At 37.0% G+C, this 27001-nt stretch overlaps 1 protein-coding gene across 5 annotated transcripts in view; it reads right to left on the reverse strand.

Annotated features, from left to right (window-relative positions):
- GRIA3 (glutamate ionotropic receptor AMPA type subunit 3) overlaps positions 1 to 27001 on the reverse strand; it is a 443444-nt gene that overhangs the window by 279174 nt on the left and 137269 nt on the right. For all 5 annotated transcript variants that reach the window (XM_066249169.1, XM_066249168.1, XM_066249166.1 and 2 more), the window contains one exon: positions 244 to 431. In XM_066249169.1, the coding sequence (XP_066105266.1) occupies positions 244 to 431 (188 nt within the window). The remainder of the gene's footprint in view (positions 1 to 243; positions 432 to 27001) is intronic.

Below are 27001 nucleotides of genomic sequence, written 5' to 3' on the forward strand. Positions count from 1 at the left end.
ATTAAATTGCAGACTTCCAGATTAATAATAGCAATGCATTATTCAACAGCTTAGAATTTTTTTTTCTTCTTATTCTTTTTTTTTCTGCAGCCATTTGGGAGGGAAAAAAAGGATTAGAGAGACTATCAAAAACTGTTGACACATTTAGTCTGGTTGGCTACTTAATTTATTAGCAGAAATGAGAACTGCCTCAGGTTGGAGATTTAACATGTTGGTTAGAGGTAGAATAAATCTCGAACTTACCTGCTCCAAAATTGTGTTAATCCTTTCAACCTCGCAGTCAATCAAGTATCGCTTTTCCTGTCTCCTGTCCATTTCTTCAATGATGCGCCTGAATTCTTGGACATCCTTTATGTTTCCCACAGACCTTGCTGTCACTTGCCAGTTGTTTTGCACTGCTGCTTCCATAATTGCTTGGAGAATGGAGAATCCTGAAAGGAAAGACAGCTACAATGATTTTTTCTTTTAAAAATCTTTCTCAAGGCATTAAAGGTTCTATTGAGTTTTTATTCACAGTCCATTTGGTCTCTGTGAACCTTATCTATTGTGGACAGCAGACTTACTCATAACCTCAGCCTTAACCTTTCAGACAGTTGGCACCTCTATCTTGTTTGAAAGGAAAGAAGATTATACAACTTGTGGGCACCAGGCTAGGTGATTATCAAGCCTGTAGTTAATCAATCACAACTGAAGTAAACTACCTAATTGTTTTCATTGACATTATTATCTAAATATCTATGGAGTAAATGCCAAGAGTTTCTTCCTTTTTTTTTTTGGCCAAAATCTTTCCTATTGTAGTTGAAGCTCATTTCTTTCAACGTTCACATAAACATTCTTCAGAATTAGAGGTAGTTTTAGTAAAGATAGGACCTCATTATAATAGGCTGATCTTTACATAGATATGATTACCCAACAAAGTAAATTATACCTTTCAAGTGAAATAACTCTAAGAAAACCTGACAAAAGCAGGCTATAAAAAAGATATACTGATTCTTTGATCACAACATTATGAAAAAGTTTAATCATATTAAATCTTTCTGAGTTCTTCCCGTTTCTCAATTAAATTACTTGGTTTCTTTTTAGTTAATTTATATCAAACAACTATTAATTACTAACAGTCTGGATCTACAATGAATGGGAAAAAGAAAAAAATTAGATGCTTGGGTTTTTGGTGACCTTTTTGGAGTCAGGGCTGGAGAAGTTAAGAAGAATAGTATATGCAGGGGGTCTTCAGGTTATGACAGTTTTGTTTCTATGACAGTGATGCAACCCGAATTTTGGTGTAAGTCCAAACACACCCTAGCCTAAGTCACTTACCTATCTTAACACAGCTGTAAAATCATAAATTAGAGCATGAAAACCCAACTAAGCCACAGAAAAAGGAAAAGGACATAAATATACTGTGTTGTACCCTGAACTGTGCATTCTTCCACTGAGCACAACCAAACTAGTTTGCCCACATAGACCATAAGTACGATGCTAACAGTGTAAGCCAAAACACTCACATCTCAATATTTTTAAGTTTTTATGGGAGTGACCATTATAAACTCGAAACATTGTATGTTGAAACTGTCATGACCCAAGGACCCCCTGTATTATAAAGTATGAACCACAGGATAGTACAGGGGTTTCTATGTACTTATATTTTAGAGTATTCATGTATCTATATTATGTTTCTATTTTTGCTTTTAGTATTTATCCATAATCTGAGTTTAATTTCATCAAGTGCTCAAATCATTATTTTTGGGATATGATCAAAAGTAGCCCCCTAGTCCCATAAATTTAAATGGTTTTCCATTTATATTCAGGTAGTGACTAATGGGAGTGGGTGACGGAGATGGTCTGCAAAGCCAAAATGATCAGTGGCATAACAATTTGACCATGGGAGGAGTAGAGAATGGCAGAAGATTGTGATACCTTTTGAACACATTGCAGGTTCCATACTATCTTGGGCTCATCCTGTAGTGTTAGTAGGCTATGGTTGGGAATCTTCTTTGCTGCACTACAGAAAATGGCATTAAAATTTGGGGAGCATGCTTCAGAAAGATGGTAGCGGTGACTCAGCTGGTCATTATGACTTTTTTGTGTTCTGGGTGTATTCAGGAAGATCACAAATGAGACCCAAGCATTTGGTAATTTCCAATTGAACAATTTCAGCACAGTAGCTCAAAATTACAGATCAGAGTAAATTACCATTGCTTTAAATGACAATTTTTACTCTTTATAAACCAACCGTGAGTGTTTTTCTAATATTTACATTTTCAGGTGGGCTTTTGATGTGCTCTCTACTTCAGTGGATGTTGAGGGCACATGGTGGGCCAAGGCATGTGATTAAGAAATAAGCATAGGAGGAAAGAGATTAAATTATTTGAAAACTTTTCTTTTTCAGTGTATAATAAGACATTATTATTTTGAATCTCACTAATTAACAACTAATGAGAACTCACTAAGGAGTAGGTTGAATTTCACTCCTGTATTATTTTTGAAGAAAATATTAGCTCAATAATGGAAATTATACAAGGTGTCATCAATATATTTAAATTAAACTTTAAAAAGACCCATTTAGCAAAATAGAAGTTTTTTTTTCCTCTGTTGATTCAAAATCTATATTCTTTTAGTTGATACTGATTGGACCTGTTCCACCATTTTGGGAACAAAGAGACATGTTTAATCCCTTTCCATGTGATAGTCCTTCACATTTAAAAAAAATAGTTATCATATCTCTCCTTGTCTTTTTTGTTGTTGTTGTTCAGGCTAAATATGTCCCAGTCCTTCAACAATTACTTTTATGACGCATGATGATATGTTCCCTCACTGTCTGTCTTTGTCTATGGATATGTCAATATTTTACTTATCTAGATAACTCAGATGTTTATCTGACAAGTGTGGATGACAATGAGATATTGCTTGACTTGATATGTACTGTTATTTTTTGCAGCCTGGGATTGCTAATATTTTTTTAATAGCCAGAATATACTATTAATTAATATCAAGCTTGAATTTAACTAAAGCATTTCAGTTCTCTCTGTAAAAACTTTATAACAGCTCACCATCTATGTCAAGAGTCTTTTATTTCAACTTACCTTTCTCTCCTTTTCCTTAATCCTTTACCCTATACCTATCCCCATTTCTCCCCTACTTGCACATTTGCTCAAATCTGGAATATGGTCTTTTCCAATTATTTATTACTCTCCTTGTCACCTATTCAAGGCAGTTGGACTTGTATGTCCCTTTTTCTGGTACCACATGTATCCCATAGACTTTTGTGGATGAGTCTCTCCACATTAAGCTTCTCATACTGACTTCTCATTCATTTTTCCAGAGATGAGATTTAAATTCAAGGTAAAAGAATTATAAGCAATGGAGAAATTGATTTAAAGAACTGTATGACAGAAATTTAAAAATTCAAAAAATAACTTGGTAAATAAATTATAGCACCCACTATTCTACTGTTAAAAAGTAGCTCAATTTTTATATATTAAAATATATTTCTGAAATATATTATTGCATATAGAAAAGGCACACAATAACATTTACAGTGTAATTTCATTTTTTTTAAAATACATGTTTATATACATATAGAAAAAGTTAGAAGGCATTGGAAGTAGTTTTCTCTACAGTGTAAGATTACCAAGAACTTCTACTTGCATTGTCATTTGTTTTTGTAGTATTTGGCTATTTTATAAGAAGCAAGTATTATTTTCTATAAGTATGAATACAAAAAAGGTTAAAAAAATCAATTCATGCAATTTTTTAGAGCATAGGCTCCGGAAAGACATTGATGACAAATGAATGCAGCTCTCTATCTTTGCTGCTCTCACAAATGAGAGGCCTCTTAATAAACACTGATTTATTTTTTTTATATATTTTCATACTTGTTCCTTGAACCACATGAGTGTATTATTACATATTCAAAATCTTACTGCTTTCTTAAAGAACTTGAGTCTGGTACCTCCTAGGGTATGAGACTTGCTCACATTTCTGAGCAAGTCACAAGTGTGGTTTAACAATGCAGAATCTTTTACCATGCAGAGTTTCTCTGTGTCTGCTTGAGCACATGGCTGTGTACTGGAGAACCCTGGGGGAAGTGGTCACTTCAATTCAGTACATGTCAGTGAACAATTCGAAAGCTTGTATTTGTTTTTTTACTTAATTTTTACACTTCATCTGTTCCCTGTTATAGCAGACCAAAGGGAGTAAATTTGAGTTTGAGTGAAAGAAAAAGAAAGAAAGACTTGTTTCTGGACTCAGACAAAAAGCAGTCATTGGTGCTAATAGGAGGTGAGGGGCATGACAACTCCTATGTTTTTGGCTTTTTAAAAATAAACTTGCTGTTGTTTTACCAGGTTCAGAATTGTCCTCCACTCTGAGTGAACTTTTACACACCTAACTTTGCAATACTGAAAGCTACTTTTATTTGAACAGCAAATTTTCTCATCCTTATTCCAGGCCATTGTTGTAGTCTACCTTCTTTTTTCCCCTTGTTTTAAAGAATGGGAGTTACTACATAGGTAACCGGGTGAATGCTAGATTGTCATCTGAATCCAACTAAGACAACATAGAAGCATAAAAATTGAGGACTGGCCAGGTGATTATGAATGAAGAACCAGGCTGCAATCCTACTGGACTGGTAGTCAGGCTGCTCTTGCTAATAAACAAGGAATCCATTTGGGTAAACACTAGTATAAGGATGCTAGGCTGTACCACCCAAGATTCCCTTCAGCACCAAATGACTTATTCCTCCAGCTTCTAAGAAAGTTGTTGGCTGAGGAAAGAACTGCCTAGCTTAAGGTTACACTCCCTTCCCAGGGCATCCTATGTCTAATGACTGATTATATGAGGAAAAAAATCACAACCCCTTCACCCCAAATGGGTTAACCCTGACCCAACTTTAGAGCTCCCTGAACGGTACACTGAGGTCTTGTTATAACTGTATTACAGCCCATCTTCTCCTTATACCCAAACCTGCTTTATTCTTTTCTTCCAGTAAGTGTCAATAATGAGAGTACCACTCCCCAATAAACATTTGCATGCAAATTTCCATCTCAGATTCTGTTCCCAGGGGATTCAGTCTGTGACTGTTAGATTGACCTCCTGACAGGGATGGCAACAGATACAAAAAGATCTCACACCTGCAGTTGTCAAAACCATGTTCACAGGGGGAAAGAAGGCCAAGATCTTGCTCAATGTACAAACAAATTAAAAAACTGCTCCATACTGAGAAAATTTAGTATTTGATCTGAAAACAGAAGAGTGAGAAACAGATCATTGACATATGGAAATTGGTAATGAAGACACCCAAGGAAATATAATTGAGGGTAATTTTCTTCTTTCTGCATTGCATCTTCCAGCAGGTTTAGCACCACCTATTGTTGCTCATAAACCTGTATCAGTTTTCTAATAGCCACACCATCTGTACTTCTGACATGGTTTCTAGCAGTCCTCTAAATGATGAGGGTCTCTCATGTTGACAAATGAGCTTCTTGTGAGTATTGACATTTATAGCGTTCTGTGCCAGCCTGGTATTCTCAATGGACTTTCCATAAAGCTTCAAAAAAGACTACTGATTCTCTGGAAATGCTCTAGAGAGGCAAGTTTTTCTTTTCCAGAGGACAATTTAGTATTTTTCACATTGGCTTATGCTATAAACTGCCTTTTCAGCATTTGCATGTTGAAATAGAGGATCAAATTGACTCATGAAAATTTTTGTGTTATGCACTTTTTTGTGTGTGTGACAGAGACAGAGAAAAAGTCAGAGAGAGGGACAGATAGGGACAGAAAGGCAGGAATGAAGAGGGATGAGAAGCACCAGTTCTTCCTTGTGCTTCCTTTAGTTTTTCATTGACTGCTTTCTCATATGTGCCTTGACCAGAAGGCTACAGCAGAGTGAATGACACCTTGCTCAAGCCAGTGATCTTGGGTTCAAGCCAGCGACCTTGGGCTTCAAGCCAGCAACCTTTGGGCTCAAGCCTGTGACCATAGGGTCATGTCTATGATCCCAAATTCAAGCCTGCAGTCCTACACATAAACTGGTGAGCCCACACTCAAGCCAGATGACCTCATGCTCAAGCTGGCCACCTTGGGGTTTTGAACCTGGGTCATCTGCATCCCAGTCTGACACTCTATCTACTGTACCACTGCCTGGTCAGGCTGTTCTGCACTTTTGAGTCATAGAATCACACAACATGACAGGCTAGAAGGACTCTTACAGATGACTCAGAGTAGCAGGGTAGAATTTTTAAAGCCCTGGAACATTTTTTTTCTTCAAATGAAATTTTTATGGTAGCCCGATTTTTGAGATAGATAAAAGTGGAGCTGCTCTGGCTTGCATGGTAGGTGGTTAGAGAGAAGTGACTTGCTAAGGTTATACAGCTAGTTTAGAATCAGATGTAAGACTAAGGAAGCAGGCTTGGGACTAGTGTGAGGCAAGAAAAGCACCCAAAGGACAAATTCTTTTTGGTCTATTTTCCTAACTGTATTGTGGTATAATTGACACAATTTTTTTTTATATATTTAAGGTGTAATAATAATACTTGATGTTTTGATATATATCTCAAACACTGTGGTGAGAATACTTTAATATTTACCTTCTTAGAAAATTCCAAGTACACAATACAGTATTGTACAATAGTCACCATATAATACATTAGATCTTAGAACTCCTTCACCCTGCATAACTGAAACTTTGTACCATTTGACTAACATCTCCTCACTTCAGCCCACTCCATCAAGAAGGTACTTTCTGAGGGTTGTGCAAATATAGCCTTACTTGCCTCATCCTAGTCCCCACCTTAGAAGCAAGTCTCTTCACTTCAATTTAGTGCTCTTTCGAGAACTTCATGCTGCCTAGCCTACTTTATAGGTCTCATTTCAGGATGTCCCTTGGCAATGTTATAAAGTGCACAGACTTGTCTCTTTGGGTGCCCTTTCATCTTCTTGATGCTACATAAGGTTGTGATGTTCCCTATCTACTCAGTGCCCCAACTAGACCTATCACCACCACTAACTGATTTTTCTTTCCTATTTTCCCACATCAAAACTTCCCTATCCTATGTCCTATTCTTTCAGGAGTCTGTCATTTTCCAGGTGCCAGTGAAAGAATGGCTAATGGCTTAATTGTGCTACCCTTTCAGCGAACACAGCTGCATTACAGCAGTGGCCTTAGCGCAGCGACTTTGGAAGGAAAGGAAAAGGGAACATTGAAAATTGTTTCAGTGTCTTTCCCTATTATGGGGTTATTCAGATGATGAATGTGGAAGTTGATAATATGCTTTATGATCTTTAGGTGATGGCATTTAACAAATGAATAGCTGGTAGCTTGTGGCTATCTCAGGTCCAATGTAAAACAGGTCCCCAGAAGGTTGTTAGTGTCCATCCTGCCTGTGTTACTCAACTGAATTAAGATGAAAAAAAAAAGCATTACTGTTTTTCTGCACTTTCAGTTACCTCTATGGTTCCCAGCTGTGGTTGTACCTTATAATCATCTTGGGAGCTTTAAAAAAATTAATGTTCAAGGCTCACATTAGACCAATTAAATCAGAATCATCAAAGTGATTTTTGGGCTTTGTTTTATTTTATCTAAAACTCCCTGGGTGATTCTCATGTATAATCAAGTTTGAGAACCCCTGACCTATTATAATGGCTATCTGATATAAATGAGGCATAGAAGCAGGTCTGTTTTCTTAGATGTCCTTCATGACTGGCAGAAAGGTTCTGTGTGAGAAAATTCTGACTTGAGAAAGATTATATACCATCTAGAAATAAGAAAACAAAAGTACAGAGGCCATAGGGTAAGGTATAAGCCAAGTTTACAAATAACTTCTGTGGTAGATGAGGAATCTGGGAACATCGATAATGTTGGAAGCAGACTCTAATGTACTCAAAGCATTTTTACAAATGGCTTTTTTTATCCTGAGATAGCATCTGTGTTTTTCCTTTTAAGTATAAATTAATATGTGCTCATTTTAGATATTTGAGAAGACACAAAAATATAAAAATAAGAGTATAAGTGACTCTTCCTCTGGATAACTACTGTTAACATTGAATATATATATTTTCAATTTTATTTTATATATAGCACATACATTTTATTTTAGTAAAATGGATTATATTATTTCTGTCCTGTCTTTACAAAGTGAAGTGGTTGCTTGCAGAGAAAGGGATGTAGGGGAGGGGGGCAGGGGAGGGAGTGGACAGAAGAGTGTAAAGAAGGACAAATATAAGGTGATGAAAAATGATTTGACTTTGGGTGATGGGCATACAACATAATCAAGAGTTCAAATGCTATAGAAATGTTTACCTGAATCCTGTTTACACTTATTGATCAATGAATGGCAACCTGTTAATTTTCTTTTAAAAATTTAAAAATTAGAAAAAAATCTAGCATTACATCTTGAACTTTCCTGTAAGTTATTAAATGTTTTCAAACATAATTTTAAGGCTATATAATATTCTATCTTATACATATACTGTAATTTATATAACCATTCCCGAGAGATGATGTCAGAGTAATGGCAGCATGAGAGATATTTCTGATTTCTCCCCTTGAAATTTCAACAAATTGAATATCTACAATGTAGTGAAGGAATCCCAGCTGGTCTTGCAGGCATGCTTGAAAGATCCATGCACAAAATGGACTAAAGGTGGGGAAGGGTAAAAAGGGGGGTGGAAGATAAAATGCATTCATGGTGGGTTATGGAAAGGAGAGGAGATAAACCTGGAGTGACTGGACTTTTTTTCTCTGATAGACTACAGGGAGAAGGAAAGTCCAGGCTCTCTGGATTTTATCTGAGAGATATGGAGAGGGAAACTCGGAGTGACTGGGTTTCCTTCTGCCAGGAGGAGTGGTGAGACAGTGGGGAAGAGAGGGGGAGATAAACCAAAGATGAGAGTGTGGGGTTCCAGTGAGTGTTCCTGCAGTTTGCTGGCAGTCCGCACTCTACAGAGACAGAGAAAGCTAAAGTGCGGCCTTGCTCCCCTCATCTTGCAGTACTGAGAGAAGCAGAGACAACCCCCCTCTGCCCGCTAGCTCTCCAGAGACACTCTCTCCCCTGAAGAACAGAAGTGCTCCATGTCCGATCTCCAGGTGTGTTGAGACATAAGAAGAAGCACCTGGAAGCCTGAGATCACCATTGTTAGAGCTGTAAAGCTGTAAAGCTGAAGCAATAAAGTCAAAGCCATAAAGCCATCACAACATGTCTTACCCACCAATATGACTGTGGCCCTGCCTACATCATTGCAATAGCAACATCTCAGAGGACAGCTAAGAAGTTCACAGAGCTAGAAGTTGTAATACAATATCATCTATTGGAGGAAACATCTAAAAACTGAAATTTATTTTTTCTTCTTCTCCCCCCATTTTTCCTTTCTATCTTCTTATTCTTTTTTCTCTTTTTCATTTTATAATTTTACTTTTAAAAAATATTTATACTTTTACTCTAATTTTTTTTTCATGGGAGTTTTGTTTTTGATTTATGTTTTTGGCTTTCAATCTTTTTTTCCAGTGGTTTTTCTTCTTTACTTGTCATTATATCTTAAATTTTTATTGTATTGTTTTAATTGTTTAATTTCTTCATTTTTTGTGACAGAGACAAAAAGAGATAGAGGGAAAGATAGCGACAGACAGACAGAAAGGAGGAGAGATAAGAAGCATCAATTCTTTGTTGCAGGACCTTAATTGTTATTGATTGCTTTTTCCTATGTGCCTTGATGGGGGGGAGAGGAGGCTACTGATTTGACCCCTTGCTCAAATCAGTGACCTTGGGCTCAAGCTGGTGAGCCTTGCTCAAACCAGATGAGCCTGTGCTTAATCAAGCAACCTCAGGGTGTTGAACCTGGATCCTCTGCATCCCAGTCCAACACTATCTACTGTGCTACTGCCTGGTCAGGCTAGGTTTTTTTTTTTTGTTAGCATTCTTGTGTGTGTGTGTGTGTGTGTGTGTGTGTGTGTGTGTGTGTGTATTTTTCTGAAGGTGGAAACGGGGAGGCAGTAGACAGACACCCGCATGCACCCGACCGGGATCCATCCGCATGATCACCAGGGGGCAATGCTCTGCCCATCTGGGGCGTTGCTCTGTTGCAACCAGAACCATTCTAGTGCCTGAGGTAGAAGCCACAGAGCCATCCTCAGTGGCCAGGCCAACTTTGCTCCAATGGAGCCTCGGCTGTGGAAGGGGAAGAGAGAGAACAGAGAGGAAGGAGAGGGGGAGGGGTGGAGAAGCAGATAGGTGCTTCTCCTGTGTGCCCTGGCCGGGAATTGAACCCGGGACTCCTGCATGCCAGGCTGACGCTCTACCACTGAGCCAACCAGCCAGGGCTTTTTGTTAGCATTCTTAACAATATCACTCTCAAATGTTATCAAGGAAGAATAAATCAAGTACCATGGCTACACAAGACAGATGTATTTCAGAAAGAAAATAAAAAATCTCCAGAAAAAGTCTTGATCACATGCAAGCCTTGGAGTTGAAGGTAGAGAATTCAAAATTGAAGTTCTGAAAACTTAACAAGATGTGAGAAGACACCAAAAGACGACTTAATGAGCTCAAAAAACAAATTAATGTATAACATGAGTACCTCACCAAGGAGATTGAAAGTTTAAAAACAGAGATGAAGAACTAAATATGTGAATTGAAGACTAAGGTAGCAAATATAGCTATTAGAACAAGCCAGGTACAGAAAAGAATCAGTAACATTGAAGACAGGCAACTAGAGATGCTTTAGAGAGAAGAGGAGAGAGACTCATGAATTAAAAAAAAAACTGAGAGAGCTCTACAAGAATTGTCTGACTACATGAAAAAGAGCAATATGAGAATAATGGGCATATCAGAAGAAAATGAGAAGAAGAAGGGAATGGAGAGCCTATTCAAACAAATAATTGATGAGAATTTCCCAAACATATGGAAAGAGTTAGAGCCTCGAATCCAAGAAACAAACAAGAACACTGAGTTATTGCATCCCAAACAGACCTACTCTGAGGCACATTGTAATAAAACTGTCAAAAATCAATGACAAAGAAAGAATCTTTTAGGAAGCTAGGAAAAAGAAGACCATACCATATAAAAGGAAGGCCCATTAGGTTATCATCAGATTTCTCAGGAGAAACTCTATAAGCCAAAAGAGAGTGAACTCAAACATTAAAAGTACTGAAAGAGAGGAATTACTAGCCAAGAATGCTATATCCATCAAAGTTATCCCTTAAATATGAAAGAGAAATAAAAACTTTTACAGATATACAAAAGGTGAGTGAATTTATCACAAGAAAACCTCACTTCAGGCAGAAGGAGACACAGTCACTTTGAGTTTCCTTCTACATACCCCTCAGACAAAGTCCAGAGAGAAGAAACTCTCTGCCCTCTCCATAATCCAACAGAGAAAAAAAACAACAAAAACCAGTCACTCCGGGTTTGTCTCCTTTCCTCTCCAAAGCCCATCATGAATGTGTTTTATCTTCTGCCTTGCTTTTCACCCCATCCCATCTTTAGTTCATTCTTCATTCAGTATGTGGATATTTCAGGTGCACCAGTGAGCCCAGCTCAGTTCCTTTGTGCATTATAGTTGTTAAAAAATTATTGAAGTTTCAAGGGGAGTGATCAGGAGTATCTCTCATGCCGCCATTACTCTGACATCATCCACCTCCCCAACACAATTTATGAGGCCAATATAACCTTCATACCAAAACCTAGCAAGGACAACACAAAGAAAGGAAACTACAGACCAATATATCTAATGAATATGAATACAATAATCCTAAGCAAAATACTAGCAAATTGAATACAATAATACATTAAAAAAATACACCATTATCAAGCAGGATTCACTCCATGAACACAAGGATGGGTCAACATACAAAATTCGATCAACATAATATACCACATCAACAAAATACAGAACAAAAATTATATGATCCTATCAATAGATGTATAAAAGGCCTTCAATAAGATACAACATCCCTTTATGTTTAAAGCACTCCATAAAATTGGAAAAAAGGAAAATATCTCAACATAATAAAGGCAATATATGATAAACCATCAGCTAATATCATGCTAAATGGTGAAAAAATGAAGGCTTTTCCTCTAAAATCAGGTTCAAGACAATGCTGCCCACTTTCCCCACTCTTATTTGACATAGTTCTGGAAGTTTTAGCCAGAGCAATCAGGCAAGAGAAAAAAATAAAATGCATTCATATCAGGAAAGAAGAAGTAAAGGTACCACTTTTTTGCAGATGACATGATCCTTCATATATAAAACCCCAAAGACTCCATCAAAAAACTATTAGAACCAAGAAATCCATACGGTAAAGTTGCAGGACACAAAAATCAATAAACAGAAGTCTACTGCTTTTCTATATGCCAATGATGAAACTTTGGACAATAAACTCAAAAATAGAATTCCTTTTACAATTGCAACAACAATTAAAAAATTGTAACTAGGAATAAACTTAACAAAGGATATGAAGGACCTATATACTGAAAATTGCAAAACATTATTGAAAGAAATTGAAAAAGACACAATAAAATGGAAATATATTTCATGTTTATGAATTAGAAGAATCAACATAGCTTAAAATGGCCATATTACCCAAAGCAATATATAAATTTAATGCAATTTCTATCAAAGTGCCAATGTCATTTTTGAAAGAAATAGGAAAAAAATTACCAGGTTTGAATAGAACCATAAAAAACCCTAAATAGCCAAAGTAATCCTGAAACGAAAGAATATCACACACAACAGAGATATCACACTTCTTGACTTCAAATTATAGTATAGAGCCACAATAATCAAAGCTGCATGGTATGGGCAGAGAAACATACCAATGGAACAGAATTGAGAGCCCAGAAATAAAACCATACACACACACACACACACACACACACACGGACAAATCATCTTTGACAAAGGAGCCAAAAACACACAATAGAGAAAAGAAAGCCTCTTCAATAAATGGTACTGGGAAAATTAGAAAGACACATTCAAAAAAAATGAAACTTGACTAGTTTGTCCCCCTGTACAAAAATTAATTCAAAAGGGATCAAAGACCTAAATGTAAGGCCTGAAACTATAAATTAAATAAAAGAAATCGTAAGTATTAAGCACATGTATCTTGGCCATAGAAAACAATTTAAGAATATGACTCCAAAGTAAGGAAGTAAAGGGAAAAATAAACAAATGGGATTATATCAAACTAAAAAGCTTCTGCAAAGTAAAAGAAACTGACAACAAAACAAATAGGAAACCAAGTAAATGGGAGATGATATTTGCAAACAGCTTCAATAAGGGGTTAGCATCCAGATTATATAAAGAACTCAAAGCTCAGCAAGAAACAAGCACACAATCCAATTAAAAAACAGTGAGAGGACCTGAACAGACGCTTCTCCCAAGAGGACATACAAATGACCAACAGGTATATGAAAAGATGTTCATTTTCACTAGCTATTCAAGAAATGCAAATCAAAACTACAATGAGATACCACCTCCACCTGTTAGATTGGCCATTATCAACAAGAGAGATAGTAAGTGTTGGAGAGGCTGCAGAGAAAAAGAAACTCTGATTCACTGCTGGTGGGAATGCAAATTAGTACAACCATTATGGAAGAAAGTATGGTGGTTCCTCGGAGAATTAAGAATAGAACTACCATATGACCCAGCAATCCCTCTACTGGGTATCTCCCCAAAAAAGTTGAAAACATTGATCCATAAAGATACATACATGCACACTCATGTTCATTGTAGCATTATTCACAGTGGCCAAGACATGGAAACAACCAAAGTGTCCTTCAACAGAGGATTGATAAATAAGATGTAGTACTTATATACAATGGTCTACTACTTGGCCATAAGAAACAATGACATGTGACATTTACAACACCAAGGATGGACCTTGAGAACATTATACTAAGTGAGATAATTAAATCAGAAAAAGCTAAGAACTGTATGATTTCACACACAGGTGAGGTATAAAACTGAGGCTTATGGACATAGGTAAAAGTGAAGTGGTTACCAGGGGGAAGGGAACGTGGTGGAGTGGGAAGGGGAATTGAGTGAATGAGGAGGGGTAGAGGGTGGGGAGGAAGGTTGTAAAGAGGGACAAATATAAGGTGACAGAAAATGATTTGACTTTGGGTGATGGTTATACAACATAATTAACAATTCAAATGCTATAGAAATGTTCGCCTGAAACCTATGTATGCTTATTGATCAATGCCACCCTGTTGAAATTTATTTTCTAAATAAAATTAAAAAATTAAAAAAATTGTTCAAAAAATAAATTTTATATAAGCATTCCTTAACATGAGCATTTCAATTGTTTCCAGTTTTATGCCTATTGTGAATAATTCTGTGATAATAACACTCATACAATATCACTAATTATTTCCATAAGATAATTGTCTGAAGATAGAAATATCAGACCAAATATTTATGAACATTGTTAAGGCTTTTGATACATATTGCCAAATTGCCTTCCAGAAAGGTTGTACTACTTTACATTTCCAATAAGCAGAATAGGAGAGTACTTATCTCTCTACCACCCTGCTAGCATTAAATAATATATTTACCCATTTGATAGGGTAATATAAGAAGATTATTTTTTGTTACCACTTTTTATTAGTAGTAAAATTTGTGAGTTTTTAAATTTTAGTGTCTATGTTTAGTCCTTATTTTGAGTATTTTGTTTGTTTCCTTGTGATATTATTTTTATATTGATATATAAAAGCCTTTATATATTAATATTATGTCTATAATATATGTTACATATTTTAATTCAGTTTACTTGACATTTAATATTGTTTGTGATACACTTTGATGAACAGAAATTAAACATTTTATGAAATTAATATTCTTGTTCATCAAAAAGTTTATGAGTTAGGAGTCAAATAAAAAACTCTTCTGCATTTATTCTAGTGCTCACCTGGACTTTAAACCCAAACTTTATATGAACTACTCTTTCCATTTCTCAATTATTTGGTCTCTATGGGATTTTGGATAAATTTCTGCTGTATATTCTGGCAAAGTAAGTGACTAGGAGATTCTACATATTGAATGTGAAGGTGGTTTCTGAGACAAGTAAAGAGTAGAAATATCCAAAATATAAAAAGAACCCATAAAACTCAACAACAAACAAACAAACAATCCAATAAAAAAATGGGAAGAGGACATTAACAGACACTTCTCCCAGAAATACAAATGGCCAACAGATATATGAAAAGATGCTCATCTTCATTAGTTATTAGAGAAATGCAAATCAAAACTGCAATGAGATACCACCTCACACCTGTTAGATTAGCTATTATTAACAAGACAGGTAATAGCAAACGTTGGAGAGGCTGTGGAGAAAAAGGAACCCTCATTCACTGTTGGTGGGAATGTAAAGTAGTACAACCATTATGGAAGAAAGTATGGTGGTTCCTCAAAAAACTGAAAATAGAACTACCTTATGACCCAGCAATCCCTCTACTGGGTATATACCCCCCAAACTCAGAAACAGTGATACATAAAGACACATGCAGCCCCATGTTCATTGCAGCATTGTTCACAGTGGCCAGGACATGGAAACAACCAAAAAACCCGTCAATAGATGACTGTATAAAGAAGATGTGGCACATATACACTATGGAATACTACTCAGCCATAAGAAATGATGACATCGGATCATTTACAGCAAAATGGTGGGATCTTGATAACATTATACGAAGTGAAATAAGTAAATCAGAAAAAACCAGGAACTGCATTATTCCATACGTAGGTGGGACATAAAAGTGAAACTAAGAGACATTGATAAGAGTGTGGTGGTTATGAGGGGAGTGGGGAGAGGAAGAGGGAAAGGGTGAGGGGCACAAAGAAAACAAGATAGAAGGTGACAGAGGACAATCTGACTTTGAGTGATGGGTATGCAACATAATTGAATGACAAGATAACCTCCTGATTTATTGATGTCACCCCATTAAAAAATAAAATTATTAAAAAAAAGAATAGAAAAATAGAGGCAGAGAAAAGAGCAAGATAATAAGCCCCATTCAGTTATTTCATGTTATATTTTGCTATATCTAAGAAACCAGAAATCTGAACTCAAATCCAATACTTCAGAATAGAAAAAGAATTTAATGGAAAGATTTCCATAGCACATTTGAATGCACATTTTGTTGGTTTGTTTTTGTCTGTTATTATTTTAACTCAATTTAAACACATTTGGTTTCCACTAAAATCAATATAGTGATTGTCTAAATTTGAGGCACTAATCAAGAAACAATGCTGTGTATGAGGAGCTTGAGATGGAAAGATCAAGAGCCTCTCTGTGTTTGCATATGGATGTCAGTCTGTGGATTTTAAGGAACTGGATAAAAACAAATAATTCATTCACACCTAGCCCAATTTACTCTGAGCAAATTTAAGATTTCCCTGAGGCCTTTATTCCTTATAATCATGTTTGTTTAAGATTCCCTTTAATTAAGAGCAAACCCTCTGCATATCTTCTCTTCTTTGCAGAGCCATTATTAAAGATGGGGCCTTAGCTAATTTGTGAAGTCAGTGAACAAAAGGTGGCACCCCTGGTGCCCCAGTTCTGTGTCCTTCCCTTCTCTAAATCGAATGCTTTACTCAGACAAGACTTTATGACTAGCTACTGAGCTTCAATTGTGACCCATTTTATGCCTTAAAGTAAAAGGACAAACTCTAATGGAAAAATTGGAGATAACAGTGAGTGGGAAGTATTGTTTGGCAGCTCGAGGTATTCCTGTTAGCCAAATATCCCACTTGACGAGGCAACTAATGACTACTTGTCAAGTTTTAAGTTGGCTTTATAGCGGGCAGGTGATGTAATCTTGCCTTTTCTATGTTTCTCTTGCATTCTGTTCTTCATTATGAACTTTGTCTCACTGCTGATGAATTATGTAGCTCCATTCTCCTCACCATAAGCTGAGAAAGTATGCCCAAATAGATTGGTCAGTTTTGTTGAGTGAAAGTAAACTTGCTTTGCATTGTCAGGTGAAAGGAAATTTAGAAGACTATCTGGAGTAGATTTGCTTAACGTCTGGGAAAAGCAGAATAGGCAAGACTTCTGATCCTCAACCACACAAGGTCTGATATAAAAAAACCCAAAACACCAAAAACTGAAAACAACTGGAGTTTGGATTAAAGAGGACAATACAATGTGTGTGCATAAATCCTTTCTGTTTATTTTTGGTATCTACATAATTGTTCTAGGATAGTCAACATCAAATCAAACTTACAGAGGGTTTGAGTAATCTCAGAGTTGTTCTGTGAACTGCTGCACACTTAATAGATGTCATGTGATGATTGATCATGCCCATTAATTGGGTTTCTGATGTAACATTTCCTAACTTGACTTTTAATTCCCTTCAAATCAGTAATTCCCAGCACTGATTACATGACTGACTCTCCCAGCCAAGCAATTATTGAGTGGCTTGGATGTTAGCAGGCATGTTATGCACATTTGGGAAAGAGAGCTGACTATACATTTTAACCAAAAAAAGATTGCACTTGCCAGCTCTGGTTGTGTGGTGGTAAAAAGAAAGCTTTACATGATTTAAAAAGGCCCAATAGTATCAAGACTTTGATACTATTTTACAGGTTGGAGGAAGAAGGGCTACCTGTCAACCACAGAATGTCTTCTGCTCAGGTCTAATTTATTCCCAATAGAACCTAGTGGCCACAATTCAGATAATTATTTTTAACCTTGTCACCCCTCCTCCAGCAGGTGCTGAACTTTGAATAGTTTCCTAAAAGTGGGTGTATTTTGCATTGGGCATCCACATCCTGGGCTTCCCTTTGCATGTAGTAGTTTACATTGTGGCCTATGCCTATGGAGTAGTAAAGGATTGACCTAGGTGGGACTTGAGCTCAGAAAATATGTGCTTGTGCTCCATTAGGCTAAAGGCTTCTGTTTAGGAAAGTGACTTACCTGGAAACATTTTCTAGCATTCTCAATTTTGACAAAGTAAGGCCAAGCCAAACTTCCTAATATTTCTGAGCTTTGGGGGTGAGGTATGGATAACAGCTACCAGAGAAAAGAAAAGAAGATGGAAAGTGGGGCTGAGTTTATGTCAAAGGTGTAAGGGGTCTGAATCTGGTTGCAAAGGACTTCGGCTTCCTCTGCTTGCTGGAATGCTGAGACTTCTTGATTCTAATACTGTTGGAAGGCTGTCAAAGGTAATACTTAGTGCAAGCTTTTGCCTAGAGGGTACAGAGGGGTCAAAGATACAGTATAGTCTTGAGGACAACAGAGAGTTCCCTTGACTTAATTCTGTGGTCTAAAAACTCCTCGGGAAACACTCAAAAAGTAGGATGTGCAAAACTTACAAGGTAAAATAGAATTTTCATGTGCCCCTCATACTAAGAAAAGGAACACACACATGAAAACACTACCAAGGTCAATGCATTTTGTATAGTTATTTTATTTCAATTGAGTTTTTCCAATGGCGTCATGAGAATGGATTTAGCAGTATGAAGGAGGGTTACAGGCTAATGTTTCATTTTGTACAGGCCGTGGGCTCCAGGAAGAGTGGATAAATCTTGCCTGAGCTGTAGAGAAGTTAGGTTGTCTGGGGTGTTCAGAGTTCTGCTGTGTGTCTTAGACTTCTCAAATATGAGGGCCAGAATTTAATGATGGTCCCAATATCTTTGTCATGCAAGTAAGACTGAAGTCCAGAGAAAGAAAATGGTTTACCTAGTAATAGGTCCTGACCTGATCATGACAACAACCTGTTTCTTGTACTAAATTTCAATATAAATGAAAAATGACATTTCTGTTGTGTTTTATGGATAAAAATCCATTTTAGAATTGAGTAAAAGTTAAAATTCAACAGAAAAATGAAGATGGATACCCCTTGTAGCTTTGCCTTCATGACTTCTGTGACTTCCTTCAATACCTTTGCATGAAGAAGCCACTAATGTCACAAGTAAGTTTGTATAAAGCATAGCTCTTTCCTCAAATTTAGCTGGAACTGTATTTGGTATTGGGGTTCACTCTAATCTATACAACATTTGAAGCTGGAATCTATACTTCCCAGGTCATATTCTTCTTTCTCTTCTTCAATGGCTAAAATTACTCTGATATGTGCAGTTGCCCAGGAAAGATAGCATCATACATTTTTGCATGTGTTTCTCCAGGACAGGAAAGGCTCTAGAAAATAGTGTTGTCTAATTACCTGAAGACATCTCAGGATCTGCCAGACCCACTAGGATGCATGCCATGCAATCAACTGTAAGTGAATGCTTAACAGAAACACAGTCAGGGTTCTCTGGATAATGGCATATCTCTCATCAATTAATAACCATCTCTGGAGTTAAGCTGGAGTAACTAGAATGAACAGGTTTTATCATTGCTTGTGTCCTTGTTTATTTCTCATAGTCTCAGATGCCCCCTACCTCCAAACCAGCTGTTTATTTTTAGTGACTTCTCAATTCCTATCAAACTTCGTAGTTACTATATTTGAACATTGTATTTGACTCTTCCTTTGCTTTAAGCAAATGTGAAGTTAAATTATATTTCCTCATCTATAAGACATACTTTTTTTTTGAAAAATTTGGGTGCTAAAACTGGGTGCATCTTATACATTGTAGATTTTTTTACTTGCATTTCTCACTTTTTTGCACTTGTTTTTGCACTCATTGTTGAAAACAGTGATTTGTCATCAGACACAGATGAGGAAAAGCTAATGGATAGGAGTTTTGATAGTGATGAGAAGTTGTATGAATTTTATGATGAATAAAACTTGAGTTTAATAACTTTATGTAATACAATTTTTTTTTCAAATTTTGGACTCCAAAATTAAGGTGTGTCTTATATATGGGAGCATCTTATACGTGGGGAAATATGGTAATTCATCTTCTTTGTGTATTTCCCTTTCTTTGCATTCCCATTACTATTAGCTATCTTGAATTTATTATTGGTGTTTGCTTGGGATACTGAAACAATCCTTCCCTTTCCATTCCAACTGCTTACAAAGACCATATTTAACTGTCACTTTTTGATTATGTAATAGCTACACTCATTCTCAAAAATCTTCAAAAGTTTTTATTTTCCCATAGGATAAAGTTCAAAGGGGATAGTATAAATGTTTTAACTTGCTTTCAATCTAGGATTTACCTTTGAGGAAAGTCTTGATGGGCTTATTAAACTGGGTAAACTTATGGTTGATTGTTCCTTTCTAATTCTGGAACTTGGTTTTTTCAATATTCTATTTTGTGGGGTCCCTTTAGGATTGTATAAATAAGTACTGTCAAATAGAGTTTGAAGGGTGGATCAACAATGTTCTATTCTGATAATAGAAAAATGGACGCCAGGACATAGATAAAAGGAAAGATAATCTGAAAGAGGAGAAGATAGGAAAAATATCTTTCTAAAAATTTCTGCTCACTTACCCTTATTATTCCTAATTAGTGTGTTACTTGGAAATTGACACATTGACTAGACCTATGGGCATAAAGCAAAGACATTTTAAAAAGGCCAGCCCCACCATTAGGCTTAGCTCCCTTTACCACCAATGACACAGAGTGTTAGAAGGTTGGTTGGCCAAGATGAAAAAAAAAGTCTAGACCTGTGGACTAGAAGGAAGCTAATTGGCCCTGGAAGCCATCAAAATCATGGCCTTGGCTTAATTTAGCCAGATGACATGCACAGCTGAGCTAACTTGTTGCATAGGACAAACAACCATAAGCTATGACTGAACTTAAGAGTGCCTTAGCATTCTAGAATCTGGGAGGTGTACAGAGAGAGAGCCCTGAGTCACTTTGAGTTAAGATGTCTACTACAGGGATGGACCACTGGAAAACTGTGCTGGCTAGGAATTTATTTGAATAAAATGAATCTAATAAGGAGCTAGTCATCATAATGATTGGTTTAGTGGAGGGACCAGGCCCAGAAAGCTTCTGTGCTCATTCAGTCAAGATGCTCAGTGATATAACTTAACCGAATTGCTAAGTGAGTTCCTCTCTGCTGGAAATTTGATCCCACTGGCCAATGTGCTATGTCTCAGGTATAATTTTGAAGAAGAGGTAGAGTTGTGAGGTCCTGTGCAGATGGAAGTATTTATTAAGCTTTCCAAGAAAGCTAAGTAACAAATTTAGTATGGCAGGGGCAGTGGACAAGAGGAAAATAGTTAATAATGGAATTTATTTGTTTATTTATTTATTTGTTTGTTTGTTTGTTTGTTTTGCTGGTGACTTCACTAAAGAAATAGACCAGAGCCAGCAATGGGCCAGTCTAGCAAAATTTCTTCCCATGTACCCCTTGGAAGTGTAGGTGTGAGACTATTCTGAATTTCTAAATAAGCCTACTTTTAAAACCATCTTAAATTTGCTCATGTGTTTTAAAACACTGTTTGACAATTCCCTTAGGCCATAAAACATGTTTATATTTTGGACTGAAATCACATAATCATAATGGTCTGGAATCTTTTTAGGGGAACCTTCCCATCTGTGGTGCTTAGCTCTGCAAATACCAGTGCAACAGAACATCATTTAAACCAAATACAACTGTTCTTTAAGGTTTATTTTGAACAAAGAACACAATCAGCAGCAATACTAAAGAGAAAAAGATTCAGGAATTATTGTAGGAAGGAAACAAGATAGTGAATTTCTTCACCAAATTTATGTTTTAACAACCCCAGATGTTATACACCTTGCACCTCAGAAGAGAAATGGGCTTACTCTGTCCAGAACAGCACTGATTTGTTAACAACATCTGGGACCTCCTTAAGGGGTACATTGCTCTCCACTGAGGAGCTAAACAGTGAAAAAGGCATAATATTTTTTAGAACCTTAAAGTTATGGCAACTGCCCAGCTTAGCTGGCCCCACTTGGATAGAAGATTGTTTTTTTCCAGTATGAAATAAATGGATTGTGCCTTGGATGATGTAGCTGCTTCCATTGTCTTAACCACTGATGCAGATCACAGCATGAGTGATGTGGCGGCAGCAGCAATCCAGAGCCACTGTGAAAGTGGATTCAATGAATGGAGTGGCTTGACTCAAAATGAGTTTGGCCTGCATGATTGGCTTCAGGAAGCAGGGCGGGTGCCCAGGAAGGCTTATTCAAGTAAACTAGATTCCACATTTGCCATGCCTTATTCAGAGCCTTGGTTATACTAAAAGATTATTTCAGTCTCCATATAAAAGAACATTATTGCTAACTGCTAAGAAAAGAGGTTGATGTGTCACAATGTCTTACTCTGAGCAGCACAGTTGAGTTTAACTCATTCAGAAAGATGGTATATGTTCTTGCTACTTAAAGTGTGTCCTCTGGATTAACATATCAATTATAGAAGAAGACCTTTAAAATGCTGTACTAGACACCTTTGTTACTTAAAGTCTGTGCCATGAACCAGTGACATTGTCATAACCAAAGTTGCTTATTAGAAATGAATACTGTCTCCTCACCAGGTGGTGACGTAGTGGACAGAGTGTTGATCTGGGATGCAGAGGACCCAGGTTTGAAACCTTGAGGTTGCTGGCTTGAGTGCAGGCTCATCCGGCTTGAGCAAGGGCTAACCAGCTTGAGCGTGGTGGGGTCACTGGCTTGAGCATGGGACTGGCTTAAAGCCCAAGGTCGCTGGATTGAGCAAGGGGTCACTCACTTTGCTGTAGCCCCCGGGTCAAGGCACATATGAGAAAGCAATCACTGAACAACTAAGGAGTCACAATGAAGAATTGATGCTTCTCATCTCTCTCCCTTCCTGTCTGTCTGTCCCTCTCTCTAACTCTCTCTCTGTGTCAAAAAGAAAAGAAAAGAAATGAAATGAATTTTGTCAGGTTCTACTCTAGACTTAAATGAAACAGAACCTGCATTTTAATGAGCTCTTCATGTGATTCATAGCACATCAGATTTTATGAAGCAATAGTCTGGTCATTATTCTATATCTATTGAGAACCAGTTAACATAGTTTGGTTGGTTAACACAGTGGATGATTCAGAAGGAGGGAAGTTCCAGGCTTCAGTAGAGATTATTAATGGGAAGTGAACAGTGTAGGGCTAGGAGGGGACCAGAGTATGAACAGAAAATGGTTAGAGAGTGACTCATTTGCTAAATGTAGGACAAGCTTCTTGACAACATGGTAAGCTATTTATGCTGGTGGTTCTATGACATACTGAATAGCAAGTCAAGGTCCTTAGCTACTGGGGATATTATAAAACTTCAACCAAGACAGACCCATGGAAAATTCTAGCATTATTGAGCAAGAAGGAACTCTTTAGTTCTAAGTCAAAATGGGCAGCCTAATCAAATCTATTACTCTGTTGTCTTGCCTTTCCCATCAACCACAGAGACTCAAAATGTACTGTAGCCAAACAATGCTTGGCAGGGAAACTATAAAGCATAGTGGCTCCCCATATAGGTATGCAGGTCTGCATTTAGGGAAGACTTAGGACTGAATTCTGTAGTAAGGAGGAACTAAAGATCCAAAAGAGTGCACCTAGTCCTGTCTGCCTAAGCAGCACAGAGACTGTAGATACCTCATGGGAAACTCTCAAACATGCTTTGACATGGGGAATGGGAACTTACAACCATAAGAGAAAAAAAAAACTGCAGTATTGTTACCCCTTAGTTGTGTCTTTGCCTTATGTGAAAGTCTGCTATTCAATTCCAGGTTTTGAAATGTTGCACAAGTTTTGCCTCCAGTTGTTGTTACCAGAAAACAAATACCATAAATTCTACATCAAATCTTACTAACTCGAAGCCATCCAGTTTTTGTTCTTCTTGAACTAACCACAAAACCGATACGACAGACAATACAAAGAGAAATGCTATCTTATTAGTATTACACTCCCCACACATATCTCAACCCTAATTCTGTTAGCAAGTTCTATGGACAGTTGATGGGATATTTACACTGATGAAAATCCTAAAGTTGGCTGTCAAAGCATCCCAAGGTAGTTCCAAGGGTGGAAGTGCTGTGAGAACTTATCCTGATTTTGCCTTGATGGTGGCTATATTGTAGATAAAAGACCTGTAAACTGTCCCTAGAGCCTGATAGTCCCCTGTGCCATTTTAATTTGAGCTTTTTGGATTGGACTGGAATAAATGAGCATGGGAGGTTAATTATCCTAATTAGAAAATAAGTAAAGCCATGGCCCTTCTAAGTCAAGCACTTGGACAAACCTCCCCTGGCTCCAAGTTTTGGGCATTAGCTTGTTACTTGAATGCCAGAGGATACACAAAGCTTCTTCACCAAACTTCTGTGAAAGTCCCCAGAGTAAGACAGAGGAGAATTCCTTCCAAGAAATAATGCGTGATAAGCCTGTGCACCAGGGTCAAAGAGGGCATTATCTAGAGGTAGCCGATATGTGGGCACAGCTAGATGGGTACAGTGTGTTTGTGGTCAAATCCAAAGCTCCCATACTCTGTAGCACCAACTAAGTTCAATGTGGCTTGGAGAAATACTGCTGTTGTGATACATCTTTCCCTGGGCTTCTTGATATTCTATCTTTAGCTGTCTGAAGATATTGGTATCTTTATAGAAGGTAAACTCCTCTGGTGTTCTGCTGATACTTCTTGGAACAATATCTTGTCATTGGATTTATTGATTCCCAGATGCAATACCTTCTTCTTCCTCTTTGGATATGTGACATCTATTCTCTGAATAAATCAACTCTGCTTCCAATCTAGAACATGCTTTAGATCAGTGGTAGTCAACCTGGTCCCTACTGCCCACTAGTGGGCATTCCAGCTTTTATGGTGAGTGTTAGTGGAGCAACCAAAGTATAAATAAAAAGATAGATTTAACTATAGTAAGTTGTTTTATAAAGATTTATTCTGCCAAATTAGTGAAAATCTGACATAAAGTACTTGGTAAGTAATTATTATTATATGCTTTAACTTGCTGTAACTCTGCTTTATAAATTTTATAAAGTTACTTCCCTACTTTATAAATCACCATTACTGTGGAACCAGTGGGCAGTTAGAAAATTTTACTACTAACAGATACAAAAGTGGGTGGTAGGTATAAAAATGTTGACTACCCCTGCTTTAGATGATGTATGGCAAGGTTCTTAACATGGTAGGTGTTAACAAAATATTAGTTTACTCCTCTTCCTCTTATTATAAAATAGTGTGTATGGGACACAGCCACAACAGTTAGTTTTTCTGATCTCTGAGCCTTGTATTTGATGTATGACATCTGGTCAATTTGTGATTTGGTGACATAAAGGGAAACTGAAAGCTCCAGACAAAGTTAGAGAAGTGACTGTATAATAATAAAGATCAAACTGGCTAACTAGTTAGACATACCCAATAAATATGTGTAGTATTTATTAGACTTATCCACGTACTCAAGGGATGAATAAAAAATAACTTTCATCTTTCAAAACAAGCCTTAGACTGTTGAAAGATCAATTTGTGAATCTATTATAATTTGCCTCATTCATACAGAATGGTTCAAGAACATTAACATCAATGACTCCTAACAGAAAAGTAGAGATCTCAATAGACATTTAGTTTACCCATTCCCGCTTCTCCTAGCCTCCCATCTACAGCCATCTGAACTACCTGCTCTTTAAAATGAACTCTTCTTGGATTATTTGCAGTAGGAATAGGAAACCAAGCTGTGAATAGTATCAAATAATAGATACACTAAAACTCACTTGTATTTAATTTTGGAATCTTTTTTATATTTTATAATTGAACATGTTTCTGTGTAATATAGGAATGAATTTAAATATAAAGGCCTGGTACTAGAGAAAATGGAGAAGCATCCCACTTTTTTATATTTATCTCTGGTGCATTTTGTACTCATAATTCTCTCCATGTTCATCTCATACACTTTACAAAATACTTACCCATGGAAAATTGCCCTCCCCTGAATCTGTTTGCCAGTTTAAAAGATGAATAGAAAATAAATAGAGGATTGTTTTTAGATTTTACTTATTCATTTTTAGAGAGAAAGGAGAGAGAGAGGGCAAGAGAGAGAAAGAGAAAGAGAGAGAAAGAGGGGAGGAGCAGGAAGCATCAACTCCCATATGTGCCTTGACTGGGCAAGCCCAGGGTTTTGAACCAGTGACCTCAGCATTCCAGGTGGACACTTTGTCACTGTGCCACCACAAGTCAGGCCGAGGATGTTTGAGATATTAAGTGTAAAACTAATTAAGAAAAATGGATGCCTGACCAGGCAGTGGCACAGTGGATAGAGTGTCGAACTGGGATGCAGAGGACCCAGGTTCAAGACCCTGAGGTCGCCAGCTTGAGCGTGGCCTCATCTGGTTTGAGCAAAGGTCACCAGCTTGAGCCCAAGGTCACTGGCTTGAGCAAGGAGTCACTCAGTCTGCTGTACCCCCTGGTCAAGGCACATATGAAAAAGCAATCAATGAACAACTAAGGTGCCAAAACAAAGAATTGATGCTTCTCATCTCTCTCCTTTCCTGTCTGTCTGTCCCTATCTATCCCTCTCTCTGACTTTCTGTCTCTGTCACACAAAAAAAGAAAAATTCATACTAATGGTCAAACTGGAAAACGGTATTTGTATTATGGATAACTAACCACTATAATTGGGCAAGGATAATAAAAGAGACAAGTTTTAAGTCTCTCAGTGTTTATTCTTGCTATAAAAGGTATCTTTAGGATTGCTTTAGAAAATCTATATGTTGTGATATATATCTTATTCAGACAACATAGTGCTTGTGTGGTCCTTTTTCTGATTTCTTGGTATTGTTGCTTTTTTTTCCCTTTTTTTATTAGTTCCTATGTCTTAGCATCACACCCTTTAGTAAGTGGAACAAGTTATCCTCCAGTAGTCAGAATTGTCTTCAGAGATTTATTTTGTATTTGGGATATAGATTCAAAATCTGGTCATTTGTATAAACTTAATTTGAAAGTACATTTTTCTTAGACCCCTAGAAGTTTAAGTTTCAAGTTTGATGACTGGCTCATGAAAGGTTCTAGAGCAAGATTTTCTTGTGAGAAGAAGTATGCAAGTGCTAGATTTATTTGGCATGTGAGTTATGTCCTCATAAATATTTAGTATTATAGAACTTTCCAGGTTTTCTTTTTTGTCGCTGAA

The sequence above is a fragment of the Saccopteryx bilineata genome, chromosome X (genome assembly GCF_036850765.1).
Source record: "Saccopteryx bilineata isolate mSacBil1 chromosome X, mSacBil1_pri_phased_curated, whole genome shotgun sequence".
NCBI classification, from domain to species: domain Eukaryota; kingdom Metazoa; phylum Chordata; class Mammalia; order Chiroptera; family Emballonuridae; genus Saccopteryx; species Saccopteryx bilineata.